Here is a 19638-nt window from a genome sequence, read left to right as displayed (position 1 = left end):
GTAATCAAGCGGTCACGGGTTCGATTCCTGGTGTAGGCACATAGTGGTTCGGATCCTACATTTAACCAGGGTTGTTAAAGGTCCAGGAACTTATATTGGGTTGGTGCGAATGAAATGTCCGGCCCAGGTGCGTCATTGCCAAAGGCCAAAAGAATCAAAACTACAATACCTGGTTAATCAAAATAGTCGCCGTCTGCAGCCACACAATTTTGTCATCGCTCAGCCAACAATTGGATTCCATGGCGAAAGAAGTCTGGAGTCTGCGACGCAAAGATCTCCTCAACGGCATGTTGCACCGCCCGATCATCAGCGAAGGTCTTCCTTGTCAGGAAGTGATCGAGATGCCGGAAGTGATGGTAGTCAATGGAAGAGAGGTCGGGAGAATATGCTGGATGAGGAAGGGTTTCATATTGCAACTCATGGAGAGCCTGCACCGTCCTTTGCGCGACATGTGTGCGAGCATTGTCGTGCAACACGAGGACACCATATCTGTGGACCAATCCTGGATGCTTGCGGATAAGTTTGCTGTGCATTTCATGCAGTTCAGCACTGTAACGATCTGCATTGATGGTTTCACCTCGCCTGAGAAAGGCATGATGGATCACACCCACCATAGACCACCATACCAGCAACAACACCTTCCGTGGGTGGAGAGGTGGTTTCGGAAACTGCCCTGGATGTTGATCACGATCCAACCATTGTCCTGATCGTTTATGATTGTCATAGCAGATCCATTTTTCATCTGAAGTGACAATCCGATGCAGGAAAACATCCCGGTTATTCCTTACACTCAGAGAACTCCACACCTCCAGACGGCGAGTCTTGTGGACCGGTGAAAATCATGTGGTACCCATGAGTCCAACTTTTTCACTTTACCGATCGCACGGAGCCACCGAACGACAGTGGCATCGTGTATGCCTAACTCGTCTGCAATGGCACGAACACTTTTCTGAGGGTCCGCTTCCACGGCGTTCCTGAGGAGCTCATCCGAACATGATGTTGGTCGATGGCCACGGGGTTCATTTTGCAATGCTGTGTCACCGGAAGGAAATTTGACAAACCAGCGGCGAATGGTGCGTTCATTTACCATTCCTGGCCCAAATGCACTGTTAGTGTTTTTGGCGGCTTGCTGAGCAGAATGTCCCAGTTTGAATTCGTAAAGACAAATCACTCGCAATTGTGTGTTCTCCAAGGTGCACTTTCAGACGACCCTGTTCAGCAACACCCTGCCTCCTGACTGTCTGGATGTTCAGGCCTGTTTGCTGGACGTATACAGAGTTTATTACGTTAGACCTGTGACCTCAGTCAATCCCTGTGTTGTGTTGTTGAGGTGAGTTTCCCACCAGACGTCAAAGCGGACATTTCATTCGCACCAACCCAATACATTCTAATGGGTTCTATTGGGTTCCGCTGCAGGACCGGAACCTTTTCTCTCGCACAATTTAAATACGGTCCAAGTTGTGTATTGTTACATTGAAAAAGGTTCCTGGACCGTATTTCAATTGATGCAAGAAAAAAGGTTCCTGGACCAAATTGAAATTCATTCAGAAAAAAAGTTCCTGGACCGTATTCAAATTGATAGGGAAAAAGGTTTCTGGACCGCTACTTTACAGATAAAAAGGTTCTTTACGGTCCAGAACCCATTTACGCTTGCTGATTTTCTCTCCTGGACCGGAATTGAATTTATTTATTATTCCTGGACCTATAACAACCCTGAATTAAACTGTAGATCCAGTCTCGATTAGCCTTACTGTGCAAAACGTGGACTTAAAATACAAACCTAATCAAACAATAATTTCTTCGTAAGGTAAAACACCAATTTTGCAGACATTTCTTTCATGGTAGTCTGTTAACAATTTCTTCTATGGTAACTATGTACAGTCACCGGCAATAAAAGTGGGGCACCTACATCCTGAAATACTCGCTTGCCTGCAAGGCGTTGTGTGTGTTGCCTAACTCTACGGCGGTGGTAGAACTTACCATGGGAAATTTACCATTAACATCGACTGCAGGTAAGCGAGTATAAACAGGATGTAGGTGCCCCATTTTTGCAGCTGGTGACTGACATACTTCGAAAGTTTGAAAACAAATATCCTGGGAATTGGTCCTAAATTCCTTTTGTGTTCCTTGGCCAGAAAAAGTAGGCTGTCACGTTTAGAAACTGTTTCAGGCAAGTTCTGAGAGGAATTCATAAATTTTGTAATGGATGTTTTTTTTTTGCCGATTTCATTCAAAAGGGCCTATTTCGAAGATAATTTATTTTTGAGTGCCTAAACCTGGAAAATGCCGGTTTAGTAACTTTAGTGCCATTTTTGTATTGTTCTGTACTTTTGGTCTGCCTATTTTGAGATTCTTGTGCGTATCGACCATTTCTGGTTACGAACCGTTATTTTCCTAATAACAATGTGACCATCGATAGTGTAAATATGGGACACCTAAAAGTATCATATTGAAGATGAAACAAATTATTATGCACTATTTTGATAACAGTCAGTAATAAATTTGTGAGCATTATTTGAGAATATAATGATGAAACATTTTGTATTTTAAATTTAGGAACGTTATTTTTAAATAAAATATTATAACGGCGCAAATTTTCGGGCGGGCTCGAGCCCAACCGGCCCATAAAAGTTGCCGCCACTTGAATGTTTACCAAGTAATCACCTGTGTTTTCAAGGCTCCAGTAACGTCAAACGAGCGTACATTTTTGTAAGGTTTCGTCCAGTTCTGAATTCCACTCCAGTCCTGAGCCCACATATTGCCTGGAAAAGAACAAGTTCAATTCTTGAACGCAATGTAACGTGACACAATTTAGTTACGTTATTTTATAATTATATAACAGTTTAACTTATGCAAAATTGATATAACTACTCTGTAAATACGATCCTCCGTTCCATTAATTAAACTGTAACTAAATGTTGAAATTACTGCTGGAAGTACAGGGCTACTATAATTGATTGGTTCGATTTCAAAACACTGTATTTTCCAAAGTATTGAACATATAAATATGAATGATACATGAAAATAACTGTAAACTCACCAAGTTTGCCTCACATTGAATGATACATGAAAATATGTGTTTTGAAATCGAATGAATCATTTATAGTAGCCCTGTATTTAAGCTTCCAAAGGACAGAATAACGTTTCGACTCAAATTTCATCAGTTCAAGATTTAGTCTTTAAAAACACTGGTAGAGGAAAAGTAAATATGTATTATTCGAATCAGAGGCATTTAAGTGGCCTCCCCGATGGCGCAGTGGTTGCATCGTCGCCTTGTAATCAAGGGGTCCCTGGTTTGATACCCAGTGCAGCGGTTTGGATCCCACTTTAAACTGTAGGTTAAGTCCCAATTAGCCTTACGGTGCAATAAGTGGACTTAAAACAGAAACTCAATCAATCAGAGGCATTTAAGCATTGTGAGCAATGCTTAGAAATAAAATACAACATCCTGCGTGTAAAACACAAGGGGAAATTTAATATATTCCCACGCTAAACAGCGTGGCTAGCTTATTGTGGACCTAAAGACAGGGGCGTGAAAATAGGCGGCTGGGCAGAATTGCGCTGTTGCCACATATGGGAAAAGCGAAGCGAGAGCGGGACAATAGCCGCTGTGTGGAAACGTCAACCGGGCTGCGTTGCCTAGTTCGAGCGCCAGACCGACCTCTCTCCGGGGAAATTTTGTGTCATCCCTCACCTTTCGAGCAAATATTGTCAGTTTGTATCACGTGGATTACAAGGACCAACTCTACAAGGAGATCTTTCATTCTCTTTAACCTCCAAAATCACGGGGTTGTGCTCCGCGAACTTCTGCCACCCGTCTAATTTCATGGCCGTGCTCTTAGTATTTAACAATGCCAAGAGATGGCGCTGTAAGACGCATGTAAGCAACGCATTTGCCGCTCCGGCCGGATACCATATCGGTCATTGATCTATGCTAAACAGTGCCACGCCGCAATATACGACTGTAACGTATCTTGTAAGAGACTGTGAAAATTAATACGCTCTGATTTCAGGCCCGTATCCAGGTAGGGGGCTGAGCCCTCCTGGAACTACCGTCAGCCCCCCTGGCACTGAGGTCAGCCCCCTTGATGGTAGGTAAAACTATTTTGTGTAATTTGATTGCAGTGAAAAGTGAAAATGTAGACACAACTTGCTCACAACTTTGATGAAGGATAAATTCAGGGAGCATGAACAGCAGCTATTACACATCTTATTTATAAGAAGAAGTCTTAAGTAGCGGCAAGTATTTAGGAGATTATCTTCTCTAGGCTTCAGAAAGTTTCTTCACATGGGAGCTTCTTTATCAGTACCTTCGTTGCCCCTGTTGCAACCCCCCATCTATACAGAAATCTGTGACTTTGATGTCATTATGCAAATTCCCTCCACATCTGCGTCAAAGGTTAACAGCTCCCAAGTTTTGGGAACAAAGGAGAGTTTTATTGTTTCGGTCGGGGAGTGAAATGTACAGTAGACCCTATGATTGAATATTGTCCATCTTTTTCTGTGTAATATAAATATCTGTATCATCAAACGTAGTATGGAGTGTGTAGTAAGGGATGATTTCAGTAGCAGCCAATTAACACTTCAAGTGATATTTTAAATGATATAGAAAAATGTAGTATTTGTGTGATATTTCTAAACTTTATGTAACTTAATGACCCCTCCCCCCCACACACACACCTAATTTGCCTTCATTTAACATTGTTAAACTTTTGAAAAGTGGACTTTATTTACAAAGCCCCACCTGATAACCCGTGAGCCCCCCCCCCCCCCCCCTGGAGATCAATTCTGGCTACGAGCCTGTTTGTGCTTTTAATGTTGTATTCAACATTTCGACGATGTCTTCATCCGCGGCAACGTCATTATCATTACCAACTGAAAATAATTATGTGATTTACAACTTTTCGTGGTGAACAACGGTTATAGGGTAAGAAATTCTACACGGACATTATCATTATATATTATTTGAATTGAATTACATATTTTTTATTTTAATTAATATTAATGCAAATAATGGCTTGATGGGAAAAGTGAATAATGATATGTACTATTGCACTTCTATCGTAGGCTTTTGTAAAATTCGTTTTTTTTTGTTTGTTTTTAAAACTGAGTACGGTAATCTATATTGATGGCCAGGGACTGGTCAGTCATGAGGTTATTAGGATTTCTTACAGTTTCGAGGACCCCACGCCACTGGTCCGAATCGTTTATAAGTATTACAGTGCATATGAATGGCTTATTGCAGAAAGGGACCTGAGTCACTTTTGCACAATTCTGAGAAAAACAAGAAAAATCGTATAATATTGAGAGTGTAAGAAAGAAATGTGCCGTTGTTGGCTCAAATATTCACCATAATGAATAGTTAATTTTGCAACCCTCAATGCGCCCCCCTGCAGTATGCTGCTAGAGACAGTGGAGATGAAAAAGTTGTGACTCAGGTACCTTTCTGCAATAAAAGTGGAAACTATGTGAAATAAGACAAGAAATGTCCTACAAACGCCCGTTTGTCGTTGCCACATACGCTAGGTTAGGTTAGGTTATGTTATATATGCCACAGGAAATTATAGATTCATCAATAAATGACAGTGTGCTGCACTTTCTGGACTTTATTGTCGGTGTTCGAAGTACAATAATGTACGAGCTCATACATGCACGTGTTATTCTACATATGAGTCTGTTTCATTGCCGTGTGTAGTGGGCCACTGAAGAATATCTTCATAAAATCCTTTGACATCATCTGGTACATACGACAAGGCAGTTCGTATGTCCTTCAATTTAGTAAGCTTGATCGGCATACGTGCAACTGGGAACGTACGTGGCGTAGGAATTACAATTCTTGCACCTTTGGACAGATAGAAGGTGTGAGTCGTCAAACTTTTGATGAATTCGGAAACCTTGACTGTACCCTTATGTTCAACACAGTATTGAAAGGAATGATAGGCCTCCCGGATGGCGCAGTGGTAGCGTCGTCGCCTTGTTATCAAGGGGTCCCGGGTTCGATACCCGGTGGAGGCACAAGTGGTTCGGATCCCACTTTAAACTGTATGTCCAGTCCCGATTAGCCTTACTGTGCATAAAGTGGACTTAAAACAACATATCAATCAATCAATCAATCAAAGGAATGATACTTGCAAATGTGAAAATACTGCCTATTCTTGTAGGAACACATGGTAGTTTTCACATGCCACATTTTTTTATAGACATGAGGTCACCACGTTGCGAAACCAATAATGTTACTGGTGTCAATAAGCTTGACAGTATTTTTACCGCCTCGAGCTGCATTACAGATTAGCGTACACAGTTCGTACAACGTATAAATACGGCTAGGTTTATTGCAGAAAGGGACCCGAGTCAGTGACTCAGGTACCTTTCTGCATTAAAGTACACTTTTCACTGTGCATTTTATTGGCTACAGCCTCGTGTGACTGACTTCCTTTCTGCACCAAAAGATGTGTCTGTAACTAGGATAATCAAAAATACCATTAACTCCGATACCTCAAAAATGTGACTCAGGTCCCTTTCTGCAATAAGCCATTCATATATATTTTCAGGCACTGGTGTACGGGGGCTACAGTCTCGTGTCTCCATCTTTAATGGGGTCTCGTCTGGAGAAGAATTGTTTGAAAAGGCTCACATTTTTTAAAAAAAATGTTGAAGTGTGCTAAATACACAAAAATAAAACTGACATAACTTGTCTAAAAAAAATATAAGTGAAATATTACTGGGGGAGGGGGGACAATGATGTTCACCCCGGCCCTCCACATACGTAAATCCAGCTAGAAATATTTTCTATACTATTTATTTTTAGCTTTCTAAGATTCCTGTATGTGTAATTCTATTCACTAACGTTATCTACTCTATATCGGGAATCTATGGCGCAAGGTCTCGCATGAAGGAAGAGAATGAGTGAAAGCGAGTGTGCGGAGCGAAGCAGAGCTACAAAGGCTAGTAGTTGCAGTAGCTTTTCCCCCTCCAAGCAATCCCGTTCCCTCGCACGTGTTTGGTCGAACCTTCTCGAGTCATTACTTGCGTAGACTTACTTTTGTTCACCCTTCCGTGCTTTTAGTATTCAATAATGCCAACAGATGGCGTTGTAAGACGCATGTAAGCAACGAAAGTAAGTTTGCAAGATAGAGTATAGATGACTCTGTAGTGAGAGTCTGAACTAATTATACCTAACACAAACAGCATTACATTATAATTTAGATATTTTTACACCAAAAGCTGTTGCAATAATTATTATATAAGCTTGATAGGTCATATAGTTTAAATTCCTTACGAATCTGAACTAGTGGTAACCCTTGTCCACTCCTTCATTTATTGATTCTATCATTCTCAATATATTCAACATTAAAACTACAATCCCATAAGTTGGTAGGATACTTGTGTTACAGAAAATAAACTCTTGGCTGTGTTTGTATACTGCATACCAAGGCGGTTGAAACGGAGGACGGGACTCTCTGCTTCAGTTTTTTGGGGGCGGGGTTACACAGATTTTAATTCTCATTGTACAGTCAGGGACACTTCTGGCTTGTAACGATTCCACTTAGAGCAAATGGTATTGTTACAACCTAGAAGTGTACGTGGCTGTACACAACTCAGGTGTGGACGAAACGAACTCATGAGGCAAGTGCCAAGTCTGGTAAGTATGAGAGATGACAATACGTATATTGTAATTCTGCATACAAATTTGATAACATTACAAGATCTAATTTATTTGGTACTAATGTGGATTAGAAAAGATACAATGAACACAAATGTATTCGTAAATATAATGTACTATGCGATTTAGAGAGGAACATATCAAATATAACAAAATTATATTCAAATGTAATAAACTAATATAAATGTGAAGGTAAATACAACTGGTATTAGTGTTCTATAGGGAAAAATGAAATAATAATTAATACAGTATAACTTTATATGCCCTTAAATGAGTATCATAATGTAAAATAGTATTTGAAATTGCAACGGAAAGTGCTGTTTAATTATAATTTTGATCGAATATATATATCGAATATATGTGTCGTGAAAAAATCAGTTATATTTTCGCATCATATGAAAAGGTTCACCAATTTATTTGGTTTGGGAAAGTCTGTAATAAGAGATTTGAAATACAGTATTAAATGATAGAGAAAGCATTTCTTTCTAATTAAAGTGTACAACAGTAGTAATGTAATACTTTACTCTGGTAATTCTTGGCGTCAGCTTTCAATTTTACCTTCAAAAAGGGAGGAAATTAAGGTAAGAGAAGACAACAGATGACGCTTCATTCAATGTTAGGAATATTCCTGACTTTTGCTGACTTTGGAAACGACAATCTTATAAACGTGCTCGCGCACAAAATTTTCTAAGGGAGGATTCATAATCGAAAAGTTGTGCCAGTAAGTAAGGCGTATTGACGTCATATTTAAACGTCTTCGAAAAAAGAAAGGAATGCTTTAAGAAAGGAGAAGGAAAGAAGACAAAAATAGAGAATGAGAAAATGAGATTAATCATTATTCCTCGGATTTTAGGTTCTTAACTTATTATTTGCTTTACAGGTATGTAAGAAATAATAAGTTATGTCGGCGTTTCGTTAAAAAACGCAACAACTGATGAAGTTTTATAGTGCCTAAAATAACCTATGATATTTTGCTTGTTAGAACCTGTTTTAGATTTATGCGCCTAAATCCAAGCCTTTTTTTAAGGTTTGTGTATATTTTAAAGGTATTACAGGATTTTTATTTGACACAGAGGCATTTTCTTTTTTGCTCACGAAAAAATTCAATGACGAACGTGTTTGAAACGTACTCTTTCTCGATTTCCCTTCCTCCAAGTCGATGGTGATTTTTCAAAGCTCTAAACAAAGCAAAATGTCTGGTGCCACTGTTACCTGTACAATCCAGAGTAGTAAGATATGTGCGTTCTTGCTCACTTTCGAGTCACTTCGGTGCTTTGTAGCATTCACGCCTTACAAACTAACATTCCAGTATTGAAGTTTGCACCACTGACTATGTTTTCGTTGAAAGAATATTTTCATCATAGAAGATGATCCTCACAGACAAAATTGCGGAGTTTCACTGTGGATAACATGGATAAAGATTGTTGCCTAACTATACGGCGAAGAGTGGATTTTAATAGCAAATTTCGAATGGTAAGTTCAGCCATCGCCTTAGGGTTAGGCAACACACATAACGTCTTGCAAGATAGTGCGTAGTTCAGGATATAGGTGTTCCATTTTCATTGCCGGTGACTATACCTAATCAGTATTTATCAGGAATTTCGAACTATTTTAAGTTTTTTTAAATCTACTTTAGGATTTTTCGAGCCTAGTTTAGGAACGTAAAAACACATTTTTTAGAACCTAAAAATCCGAGGTCTAGTAATAATTAATACGAGATACAGGAAGAGAAATAAACACAGACAGAGACAGATAGGGATCACAAGTGCGATAGGGAATGAAGGATAAAAAAGAAGCGAAAAGTTGGAGAAGAGGAGACGTGAGGAAGAGTGAAAGAGCTATAGAAAACACAGAGAGTGAGACATATAGGCATGAAGAAGAGGCATAAAGAACAGAAAAGGAGATTCAAAGAAAATAGAATGAAAGAAAGAGAAGAGAGACATGGGCTCAAAGAAGACAGAAGGGAATATAAGGAGACAGAGTCGTAAAGGAAAGAAAGAGGCATAACGAATACAGAAAAACATAAAAGAGAGGAGACATAAAGGACAGAGAAAAAGACAAAGAAGAAGGAAACGTAAGGAAGATAGGAGGCATAAATAAGAGCGAGAAAGACATCAAGGATTGAAAAACTGAAAGAAGAGAGAGACGAGAAAGATTGAGAAAGAGACATAGAAGAAAGACAGTGAAAGGAGATACAAAGAAGATAATGCATTGAATTGTTGTCTTTTGAAGTCCACTGTATGCACAAAAAGGCTAATCGGGACTGGTCCTACAGTTTCAAGTGGGATCCGAACCACTGTGCCATGTGCCTCCACCGGTTATCGAACCCGGGACTCCTTGATTATAAGGCGTAGACGTTATCATTACGCCATCGGGGAGACCACATAAGAAGAGAAGAGGATAAAGAAGAGAGACAGAACCGAACAAAATATATAGGGGCGAGGCAGAGAGAGAGAGAGAGAGAGAGAGAAGGGAAGACAACTTTTCCTCGTTCCATCACGAGAGGTCAAGTGACCTTCCTTGGGAAAACTCCTATGATAGTTCATTGATTAATTGAGTTGGTGTTGTAAGTCCACTTTATGCACAGTAAGGCTAATCGGGACTGGACTTACAGTTTAAAGTGGGGTCCGAACCACTATATCCCTCCACCAAATATCGAACCCTCGATCCCTTGATTACAATGCGGCTCCTATGATATTATTCTAGGGATGGATGATATCGGAAATTTGATATCGCGATATATCGTCAAGAAAATATCGTCACAGAAGGTACGATGCGATATCTCTTCCGCATCGTGATATTATGACATCGCCAAATAACGTGACGATATATCGCCAAAATGTCATGACGATATATCGTTTAGTTGATATCGCCTGCACGATATATTTTCAAAATCGCGATATATCGTCCAACATTAGAGTATACTAACCTAGCAAGTGCGCTGGGATATATCCGCCGTCGTCAATCCTGTCAGAATACACCTTGCGCAGTTCCCTGCGCACGTGGGCGAAAAGCTGCTTGTATAGAGGTTCCACTTCCAACCACAGTCTCTTCACAGTTTCTTGGAATGCTGAGCCGTCGGCGTACGGGTTCATCCACATGTCGGCCATGTTGCGGAATCCTACGCGGAAAGAAAATATATCATAAATTCAAAAACTGTATAGGGGCACATGGTTAAAATGTTACTATCTGAAGAATCCCTGTCAAATAGGTTACTACGAATTAGGCTATCGTAACTGGTCAAGGTTTGGTTGGACCTTCGGATGACTCCAGCAAAGCTGTTTTACAAATCTCCTCTCCTTTCAAAAAACAGCTATGATATTCCAAAATCGGAAAAACTACATGTGCTTTTAATGCCTTCTGTACCTTCTACGTGAACCTTCTTGTGATTTCCTTTCGCTGTTGTCTAGATATTCCCAACAGATTAAAGCCTAAATCACGCGGAACTGGATTTCCAGTAGGAATGCCCTATTTAGCGCTGGACTGGCTACCCATTGGCTAGTTTTCGGCTCACACGATTCTTGTCACCGCCTACTTGTCGATAGACTTTTGCTCCCATAAGACATTGCGCAGAGCAGACAATCTGTAAAGATGGACGAGCAATTTGAAGAATGTTGTAGGAGAATTACTGCTTTGTGCTTTCATTAAAAACTAGCTGATTTTCCGGCGTTGCCCGGGTATTTATTGATCCCAATCTTCGTATAAGACAGGGAAATAATGAATTCTAACTATAGTGTAGAATGAACTTCGAGTTGAACGGCATTGGGAGTGTCACTATTCATCTCATCGACCCCGAAAACTATGGATTCCACACTAATATCGGTCGTTGTACATGTCACCCCTTCCCATCCCCACCCCTAGGGGTGACAGGGGTGTCTTACCCTACAGTATTTCTTTCGAGATTGCAAGTGATACGTGTACCAACTTTGGTTAAAATCGCTCCAGGCGTTCGAGAGTTATGCAGGAACAGACACACACACACACAAACACACACACACATCCATTTTTATATAGATTAACAAAGAAAAGCATGGACTAGAGATCGGCTGGAAAGAAATATGGTAATCAATGCATATTGAACAAGCTTTTTAATTAATTCATACATGAGATTCGCAGGATTCATTCACAATTTTTTTTTAAAAAATCAAACATTTAATTTAATACACTTGTAATAATAAGGTATTTCATTTTCGGCTATACATATTTGTCACGTACGCATCTCATCGCTTTGCATAAATACCTAAATATTAACGAACTGAACACGAATGCACTGCACGCCATCTCTTGCCGTTTTTATCGACAGACTAACAAAAACAGCCAACACTCGGGAACCACAGACAAAAAACTCTCCTTTGAAAACTCACAGATTATCTTCACATGTTTAAACTTTGTTCTGATTGGCTGTTCCACAGTCGAGGAAAGCCAGTAGCAATTAGAACATGTCCTATTAATCCAAACCATTCAAGCAGCCAACCAGGCAGCCATCACATCCGGGCAGGTAGCCAGTTCAGCGCTAACTAACTGGATATCCAGTTCCGTGTGATTCAGCCTTAATAGGCTCACGTAACCACTAAGAATATCTAGAGAACATTGAAAGCAAGCCACACGTAAATTCACGTGAATGCTCTAAAAGGAGTTTGAAATATCATAGAGGTTTTTTGGAAGGAGATGAAATTTCGTAAACGCATCAGCCTTAGATCCAGCCGACCGTTAATACAACTAACTGTCTGTGGGAACGGAACATGCAGTCGTGTGACGTAAGGTACTGGCATCTACACTCTATTCCGGGAAGCTCTGGAACGAGCGAACGGAAACAAGTCTCTGCGCAAGTATTGACTCCAGAGCGCTCGACCAATGAACGCGCGAGAGGGAAAGACGCGGCTGTCGTTACAAGCCGGTTGCAGCAGCACGCACTGCTTTGCTTCGCACGATCTCTTTCTTCCCTTCGTGTCGTATTGTTATGCTCTGTTGCAGGCACACGCAGTGGCGAAGCGTGGTGTCGCTGGAAGGGAATTTCACACATAAAATTTCATTTTAGCCAAAATAATATGTGTTAATTATTGCATGAACACCATAAATTCAAATTTAAGCAATGTTTCTTTTAGGAAACAACACTCTTTTGGGGGAAAATGTGACTTGTTTGCCCCCCTGGATAAAAATACCTTCCTTGCCCCTCCCTGGAAAAAATCCTGCGGACGTCCATGTTTGTTGCAGACACCATTTTCCAGATGGACGGATGAAGACAAAAAAGACGTTTTAAATTGTGGGGGCTCACTGACACTTACAATTTGTTTTTCATTCACTATAAATGTACTTCTTCACCTGTTATTTTAAGCACGAGCCGCTACTAGTCAACTCCAGATTAAGGAGGGGGCAAATAGACGAATAAGCTACACGGGAATGAACAAATGCACGCGCGGCACACTATACACAACAGAAAAATTTGAGAAAGAGCATCTTTATCAATACATTTAAAACGTGAGGATTAAACAAACAAAACGCACGGCAGTAGGGACAAAAAGAGAGTTCTGCAACAGAAGGTGGTGCGTTTTTTGAAACCTTCACGGAAAATATCGTAAGGCAAACGCGAAAGTGGTGCGCTCGCAGTGTTGCCAGCCCACCCCAATAATATTTCACCATGTGATCTTTTACAGGCGAAGCTAACGTACAAATAGGAGTTGGCAACACTGACTAGTTGCTTCTCAGCGTCTTGGAAAACGTCTTAAGACAAATATCTTAATCTTTAAGAAAGTCGACTTCCGGTTTGTTAATTCCGGCTTCTGGAGGCTAATCTACAAATAGGAGTTGACGGCGTAATATTTTGTAGCCTTCTAAGATGATAAGTATGCAGTAAGATGAAGAAGAGTTGGTCACGCTAACTGGCAATGGTGTTGGTGGTGCAGTGTTAATATCCCCCCTCCTCTATTTTTTCTAGCATACTGATCTATTGCAAGAGTAGAGGCACTTAGCCGGTTGACAGCCCTTAAGTGGGGCTCAGTGTTGCCAACACACCCCAAGAAAATTTCACCACGTGATATTTTACAGGCGAAGCTAACCTACCAATAGGAGTTGGCAACACTGACTAGCTGCTTCTCAACGTCTTGGAAAACGTCTTAAGACAAATATCTTAATCTTTAAGAAAGTCGACTTCCGGTTTGTCAATTCCGGCCTGTCAAGAAAATTTTCTTGAGACCAATATCTTAAGACGTTTTTCCAAGACATTGATTTTCTTGGCTCCTAATTGAGCTAGGATGATGATTTTAGGTTTTTTGGATAGGATTCGACGAGAACTATTCGACTGGCAAATAAAATCGATTCTACCTCCCCCTCTAATTTTTTTCTAGCATACTGATCTATTGCGTGCTAACCAAACCTCTTGGGAGGCAGGGGGCTCTTGTAACGCCACGTATGTATGTATGTAATGTGATTTGTGAGGGGGGAGAGGGGGCCAAAATTTTAACCTTACAGCTAGAAAATGTTTCTATAAAATAACCATGCCTATGAACCTGTTTGGCTTCAGGAAGCAAGCTATGGAAGTGCCCGTCCAGCCCACGTCGTCGTCGAGCTTCAACGAACTCCTGCCTTCCATGCTATCTAAACTTAACGGTCTGTTAATTATACACTTGAATAGCATCCTGACCCAGTACGACGAAGATGTGGGCAAACTTTATATGTATTCAACAACAACTTGAATTATTACCAGTTCCCCATCTCCGGCAAACTGCAGTTCGACATGAATCCCGAGAACGAAGGGGAGGCCAAGGTTTCCTCTGGTAAGAACATCTATCGCATCAAGCACGATAGGATGGATGCGACTACAACGTACGATGTGTCTGCTGGCGATCGCCTGTACGTGGAGCTCTTGGACGACTACGACAAACTCATCCCTCGTTTCATAGAAATGAAAATCACCTACCCTATAATAAATAACCACAGTGTCAACAATGCCTAACGATATTTGTGGTCACACCAAACGCGACGACCACGGCGACGAGCTTCTCATACTCGACGTCAGGGTCAAGAAGTTGCGAAGCGACCTGCAGGCTCTGCAGTCTACGCTCAACTCCAGCCTCCAGTCAGAGATAGCTAGCCTGCAGTCTCAGTGCCTGGACCCCGGACTCAAAATTGACGCCGAGCTCAAATCGCTGCTGCAAAAGTACACCGACCTCGCGTCAATAGACAACTTCGACAACTTGGCACTGAGCGTAGGCAAGCTCCAAAACGAACTTGTGAAGCTGCAGCAAGCGCAGACCTCAGATGTGGAACAGGTGAAGCGACACTTGCAGGACGAAACGAGCACCAACCACACTGAACTGCAAAACATTATCCAGAGTATAAAGACACAAGATGACTACGATCGCGTGAATGCCAGTATTGCCAAATTCCACGAACAGTTTCAATCGTTCGAAATTCCTACGTTGGAAAGCATCAAGGCTGAGCTTCAAACGGACGCTTTGCATGCAGCCATCAACGAAGTCAAAACTAAACTCCAAACGCTACAGGACTTCATCGACAATCTACCTTCGTCCAGCGAGCTAAATGCTATTGCCCGTAGCGTGGCCAACATAAAACTCCAACTTGAGACCTACGAAGATTTCAGGAAGCTGCAAGAAACCATAGCCCATATTGAGGATGCTCTCGCCGTCATCAAAAATGATCTGGCAAACGTACACGAAGCACTGGAATCCAAACTGCCTGGCATCAGGGATACTCTGGCCAGCGTCCAACAGCAGATCGCCAAGCTGGAAAATCTAAACACCGAATCAGAGTTGTCGCATTTTTATCACTTGATCGACGACATACAGGCTAAGTTGGAAACTTTGCAACAATCCACCCCCACCTAGGACGACATAACACAATTACAAGAAGGCATACGCGCTGCAGCTGCTGCGCCAGAGTTGGACGCGATTAAAAAAGGTTTAGAGTCGCTCCAAAACACGGTGGCCACCCTGCCTACCTCTCAGGAACTGAAAAGCGTGAAGAGGGCTCTCAACCGAATACTCAAATCCGACGACATCAAAAACATCCAAACCAAAATTGAATTGCTTCGGGAGTCTGTTGCAACCTTACCCACCAACCAGAACATCAGCGAGCTACATGGCTTGTTTGCGGAAATTAGAACCCAGGTCCACGACCTCGCAACCCAGAGCTCCAAGTTGACACTCGTGGAAAGTCTACAGCAGATTATCGCCAATGTGAAAGAGCAAATTGGCAGCATCGAGGCGAGCCAGGAATCGGCCATAACCAATTTCAGTACCCAACTTCATGACTTAAACGAAAAATTCAAGAGGCTAATTGTCGATGTGAAGATCAAGCCCAATTACGACACTGTTGTCCGTGCTATCGAGGAACACCTGGAATCGGTGAACGGTAGATTGGAGGATGTGGAGAGCGAGGTTCGAACCAATGTAAACACCCTGAACGCCAGCATCGACAATCTAAAGTCCACTGTTGTCATCGAACTGTACAGCATTCCAAACAGGGAATTTTCCTCGCTCTTCCATCCAGGTGCCAAACTCTACATGCTGACTCCTGCCAAAGCCTATCACCAGTTTTTCATCGCTGGCACACTTCAGTTCGTCAAGGTTTCATACTGGTCTTTGCCTCACGCAACCCACTACCCAATCATGACCGTGACGAACATCAGTGACGAGCCTAAGATAAGAGGAGTGGAGTTGGTTGATTTCACCCACCCCGAAAGTCGCGAGAATGCCTATGCCGAAGATGCCACTCAAATTATCGACATAGAAATAGGTGATAAGCTGTACATAGAAAACCCGGCATTGTCTGCAGCCGGAAATCCCATCCAAGCTATATTTTTATTTTCGCGCAATGTCTAGGCAGGCTATTGTGAACGAGCTGCACAAACCTGCACGGCGAAACTACAAACGACTGGCGATAGTGACCAAAGGCATAGCCGACTTGTGGCAAGCTGACCTTGTGGAAATAAGCAGTGGCAATTTAAAAAATTTACATAAAATCAACAAGGGATACAAGTATCTTCTCGCCGTCATAGACACATTTTCAAAATTTGCGTGGGCTTTACCCCTCAAGGCAAAAACAGGAACCTGCGAAGTAGAAGCATTCAAAACTATTTTCGATAAAAGTGGCAGGCGACCTCGATTTCTTCAGACGGACAACGGAAATGAATTCTACAACTCTGTCTTTCAGCAATTTATTCAAAAACGAAATATTCAACATTACTCCACCTTTAGTGACATCAAAGCCAGCATAGTGGTACGTTTCAACCGAACTCTCAAAACACGGATGTGGAAACAGTTCACGCTTCGGGGGAATTACAAGTGGCTCGACATGCTTCCGGAACTCGTTAACAGCTATAATCACAGTTTGCATCGCACGATAAACATGAAACCAGCTGACGTCAACAAATCTGACGAGCGACGTTCAATTTCTACGGTTTATTGTCCAAAGTACAAATTTACAAGCAAGAAACCGAAATACAAAATTGGAGATCAGGTGAGAATCAGTAAAGTTAAGCGTGCGTTCGAAAAGGGCTTCACAAAAAAATTGGAGTACGGAACTTTTCACCGTAGTTCGAGTCTTGCCCGGAAACCGTCACACGTATATAATAAAAGATAATCGCGACGGAATTCTGAAAGGAAGATTTTACGAAGAGGAATTTTCTAAAATAAAATACCCCGACACGTATCTTATTGAAAACGTATTACGTAGAAAAGGTGACAAACTGTTGGTGAAATGGCTGGGACTCGAGGAAAAAGGTTGGATAGACGCAAACGAGGTGATTGTGTAACGGGTGCTCGGGACGCGGTACGGCGACTGCCAGAATTCCCATCGGAACGTCAGGATAGGAAAAATGGCGAGCTTCTACTCGACAACATTCGCTGCCTTATTGTTGGACCTTCTGGATGTGGAAAAATAACGTTGCTTATTGATACTTTTCTTCTTGCACCCAACTGGTTAAACTGGAAGAACAGGCGCCTGTATGTTTTCTCCAAAGGTTTGGAGCAACCAAAGTATCGCCAGCTGTCGAAACTGTACGAGGGACTAGGCATAGCTTTATTTGCTTCTGAAGTGATACCACTAGACTGCTACCTCGAGAATTCGGTGGTGGTTTTTGACGATGTGATCCTGGAGAACCAGAACGAAATTCGCATTTTTTTACTCAGGGTCGGCACAGAGGCATGGACTGCTTCTAACTTGCTCAGACTTTTTCCAAAATCTCCAAGCAGCTACTCCGAGACAATGCTAATTTTATTTGTTTGTTTCGTCAAGATTACACCAATTTCAAACACGCTTACGATGATTATGTAGGTGGGGACATTAACTACAATCAGTTTTCCAAATTTTGCTCTTCATGCTGGAACCAAGATGATTTCGGATTTGTCACAATAGACATGACAAGGAAACCCAATAACGGAAAATACAGAAACAAAATTAATAATTTTCCAAACGTTGCAACGTTGCAAGACCTATTATAAATAACTACATACAAAAAAAATGAAACGCAAACTTGCAGGTGACAAACTGAAGCTGCGTAGCTACCTGGTGAAACGGTTTAAGGGTTGGAAAGCCGCGAATCGTGGAATTTACGAAGAGGAAAAGCGTCAGGACCAACCTATCATCGATGCCATCAGTGGACTTGGTAAAGAAATCAAAGATGTCACCGAGCAAAACAAAGAGTTAATCAACGAGCTTGTGCCACTCACCGCTCGAAATTATACCATACCCACACCGATATCCAGCATTCACAGTACTCCGTTCGAACTTACTCCGGCTCCGAGACGTCAGGCCCTAGGCAGTACCTCTTCGGACAAGCTAGTCGAGCTGGGTCCGTTGGCGAGGGATTACCTAAGCACCGGGAAATTCGAAAAATACGAGGTATTCGGATTGTAGCCGACCATGGAACATAACGAGGATGTGGTTTGGAAGATTGGAAAATAGAAAGTCACGTTCGAGGGCGACGACGTGAAAATCAATTTGGGGGAGAAGAACAGCTGGACTAGATACCCCGGCACCGTAGGACTGTGGGAACTCATCACCAAGAAGCAACCTAAAGATTATACAGACGAGGATTACCAAAGTTACACAGAAATTTTAATCATGACGGACGCCCTGTACCAAAACAACGACGCGACACAGAATCTCGTGAATTCTAGCAGTGGAGAAAAGTACAGGAACCTCATCAAGCCAATATGGACCCGGCTCAAGACTGGTAGCGGTGTCAAACTCTACAATACCCTACCTAAAGAGTTTGTTTGGGTAGACGACGTAAGGAAGCTTGTAGATCGATTGCTGGTTATCGCAGGCGAAGAAAATGCAGGCAATCGCAACTTCCACAACGAGAAGGTGGGCATCAAGGACATGATTAGCACCAAGCTTAGCAACTTTATTGTCAACGACAACAAAGGTATAGGTTACCTCATCAAAATCATCAACACCCTGCCTCCCAAATTCTGGAATGTAGCCAAGGGTCGAGGTTTGGTGAACGATATGATCAACAAGCTACCCTTCGAAATGCACCTGCCAGGTTACCAGTACTGCGGTCCGGGTACCAAACTCGAACAGAGACTGGAAAAAGGAGACAAGGGTGTGAATCCACTGGACGCAGCATGCAAAGATCACGACATTGGCTACAATACTCACACAGATCTTGACGCACGTCATGATGCCGACAGAAAGTTGGAGCATGCAGCTTTCGGGAGACTCGTCAGCAGAGATGCCTTGCTAGGTGAACGGGTTGCCGCATTGGGTACGACCATCGCTATGAACATAAAACAAAAATTAGGGTGGGGATTGTAAATAAATAACACCCTGTGAAAAAGGCGACTTGTATAACCAACCTATCATCACTTCATTGCATTAGGGGGCAAAGCCTTACCTTTTTCACAATATATATGAATAACATACTATCACCATGAAGCCCAAAGGTGTCGTTTACCAAATACCCTACGCAAACCTCAAGTCTCTCGGAGCTCTTGATGGAATGCTCACCA

The 19638-nt window shown here is 41.9% G+C and overlaps 1 protein-coding gene across 1 annotated transcript in view; it reads right to left on the bottom strand.

Moving 5' to 3' along the window:
• The window catches only part of LOC145999282 (angiotensin-converting enzyme-like), a 280447-nt gene that overhangs the window by 123292 nt on the left and 137517 nt on the right, over positions 1–19638 (bottom strand). Inside the window, exons 5-6 of the mRNA XM_083136220.1 lie at positions 10593–10784; positions 2665–2762 (exon numbers count right to left, since the gene is read on the bottom strand). Of these exons, the coding sequence (XP_082992346.1) occupies positions 2665–2762; positions 10593–10784 (290 nt within the window). The remainder of the gene's footprint in view (positions 1–2664; positions 2763–10592; positions 10785–19638) is intronic.

Source organism: Lepisma saccharinum, chromosome 15 (assembly GCF_977018435.1).
Source record: "Lepisma saccharinum chromosome 15, izLepSacc3.1, whole genome shotgun sequence".
Lineage (NCBI taxonomy): Eukaryota > Metazoa > Arthropoda > Insecta > Zygentoma > Lepismatidae > Lepisma > Lepisma saccharinum.
This window is presented reverse-complemented; position numbering and strand designations above follow the sequence as displayed.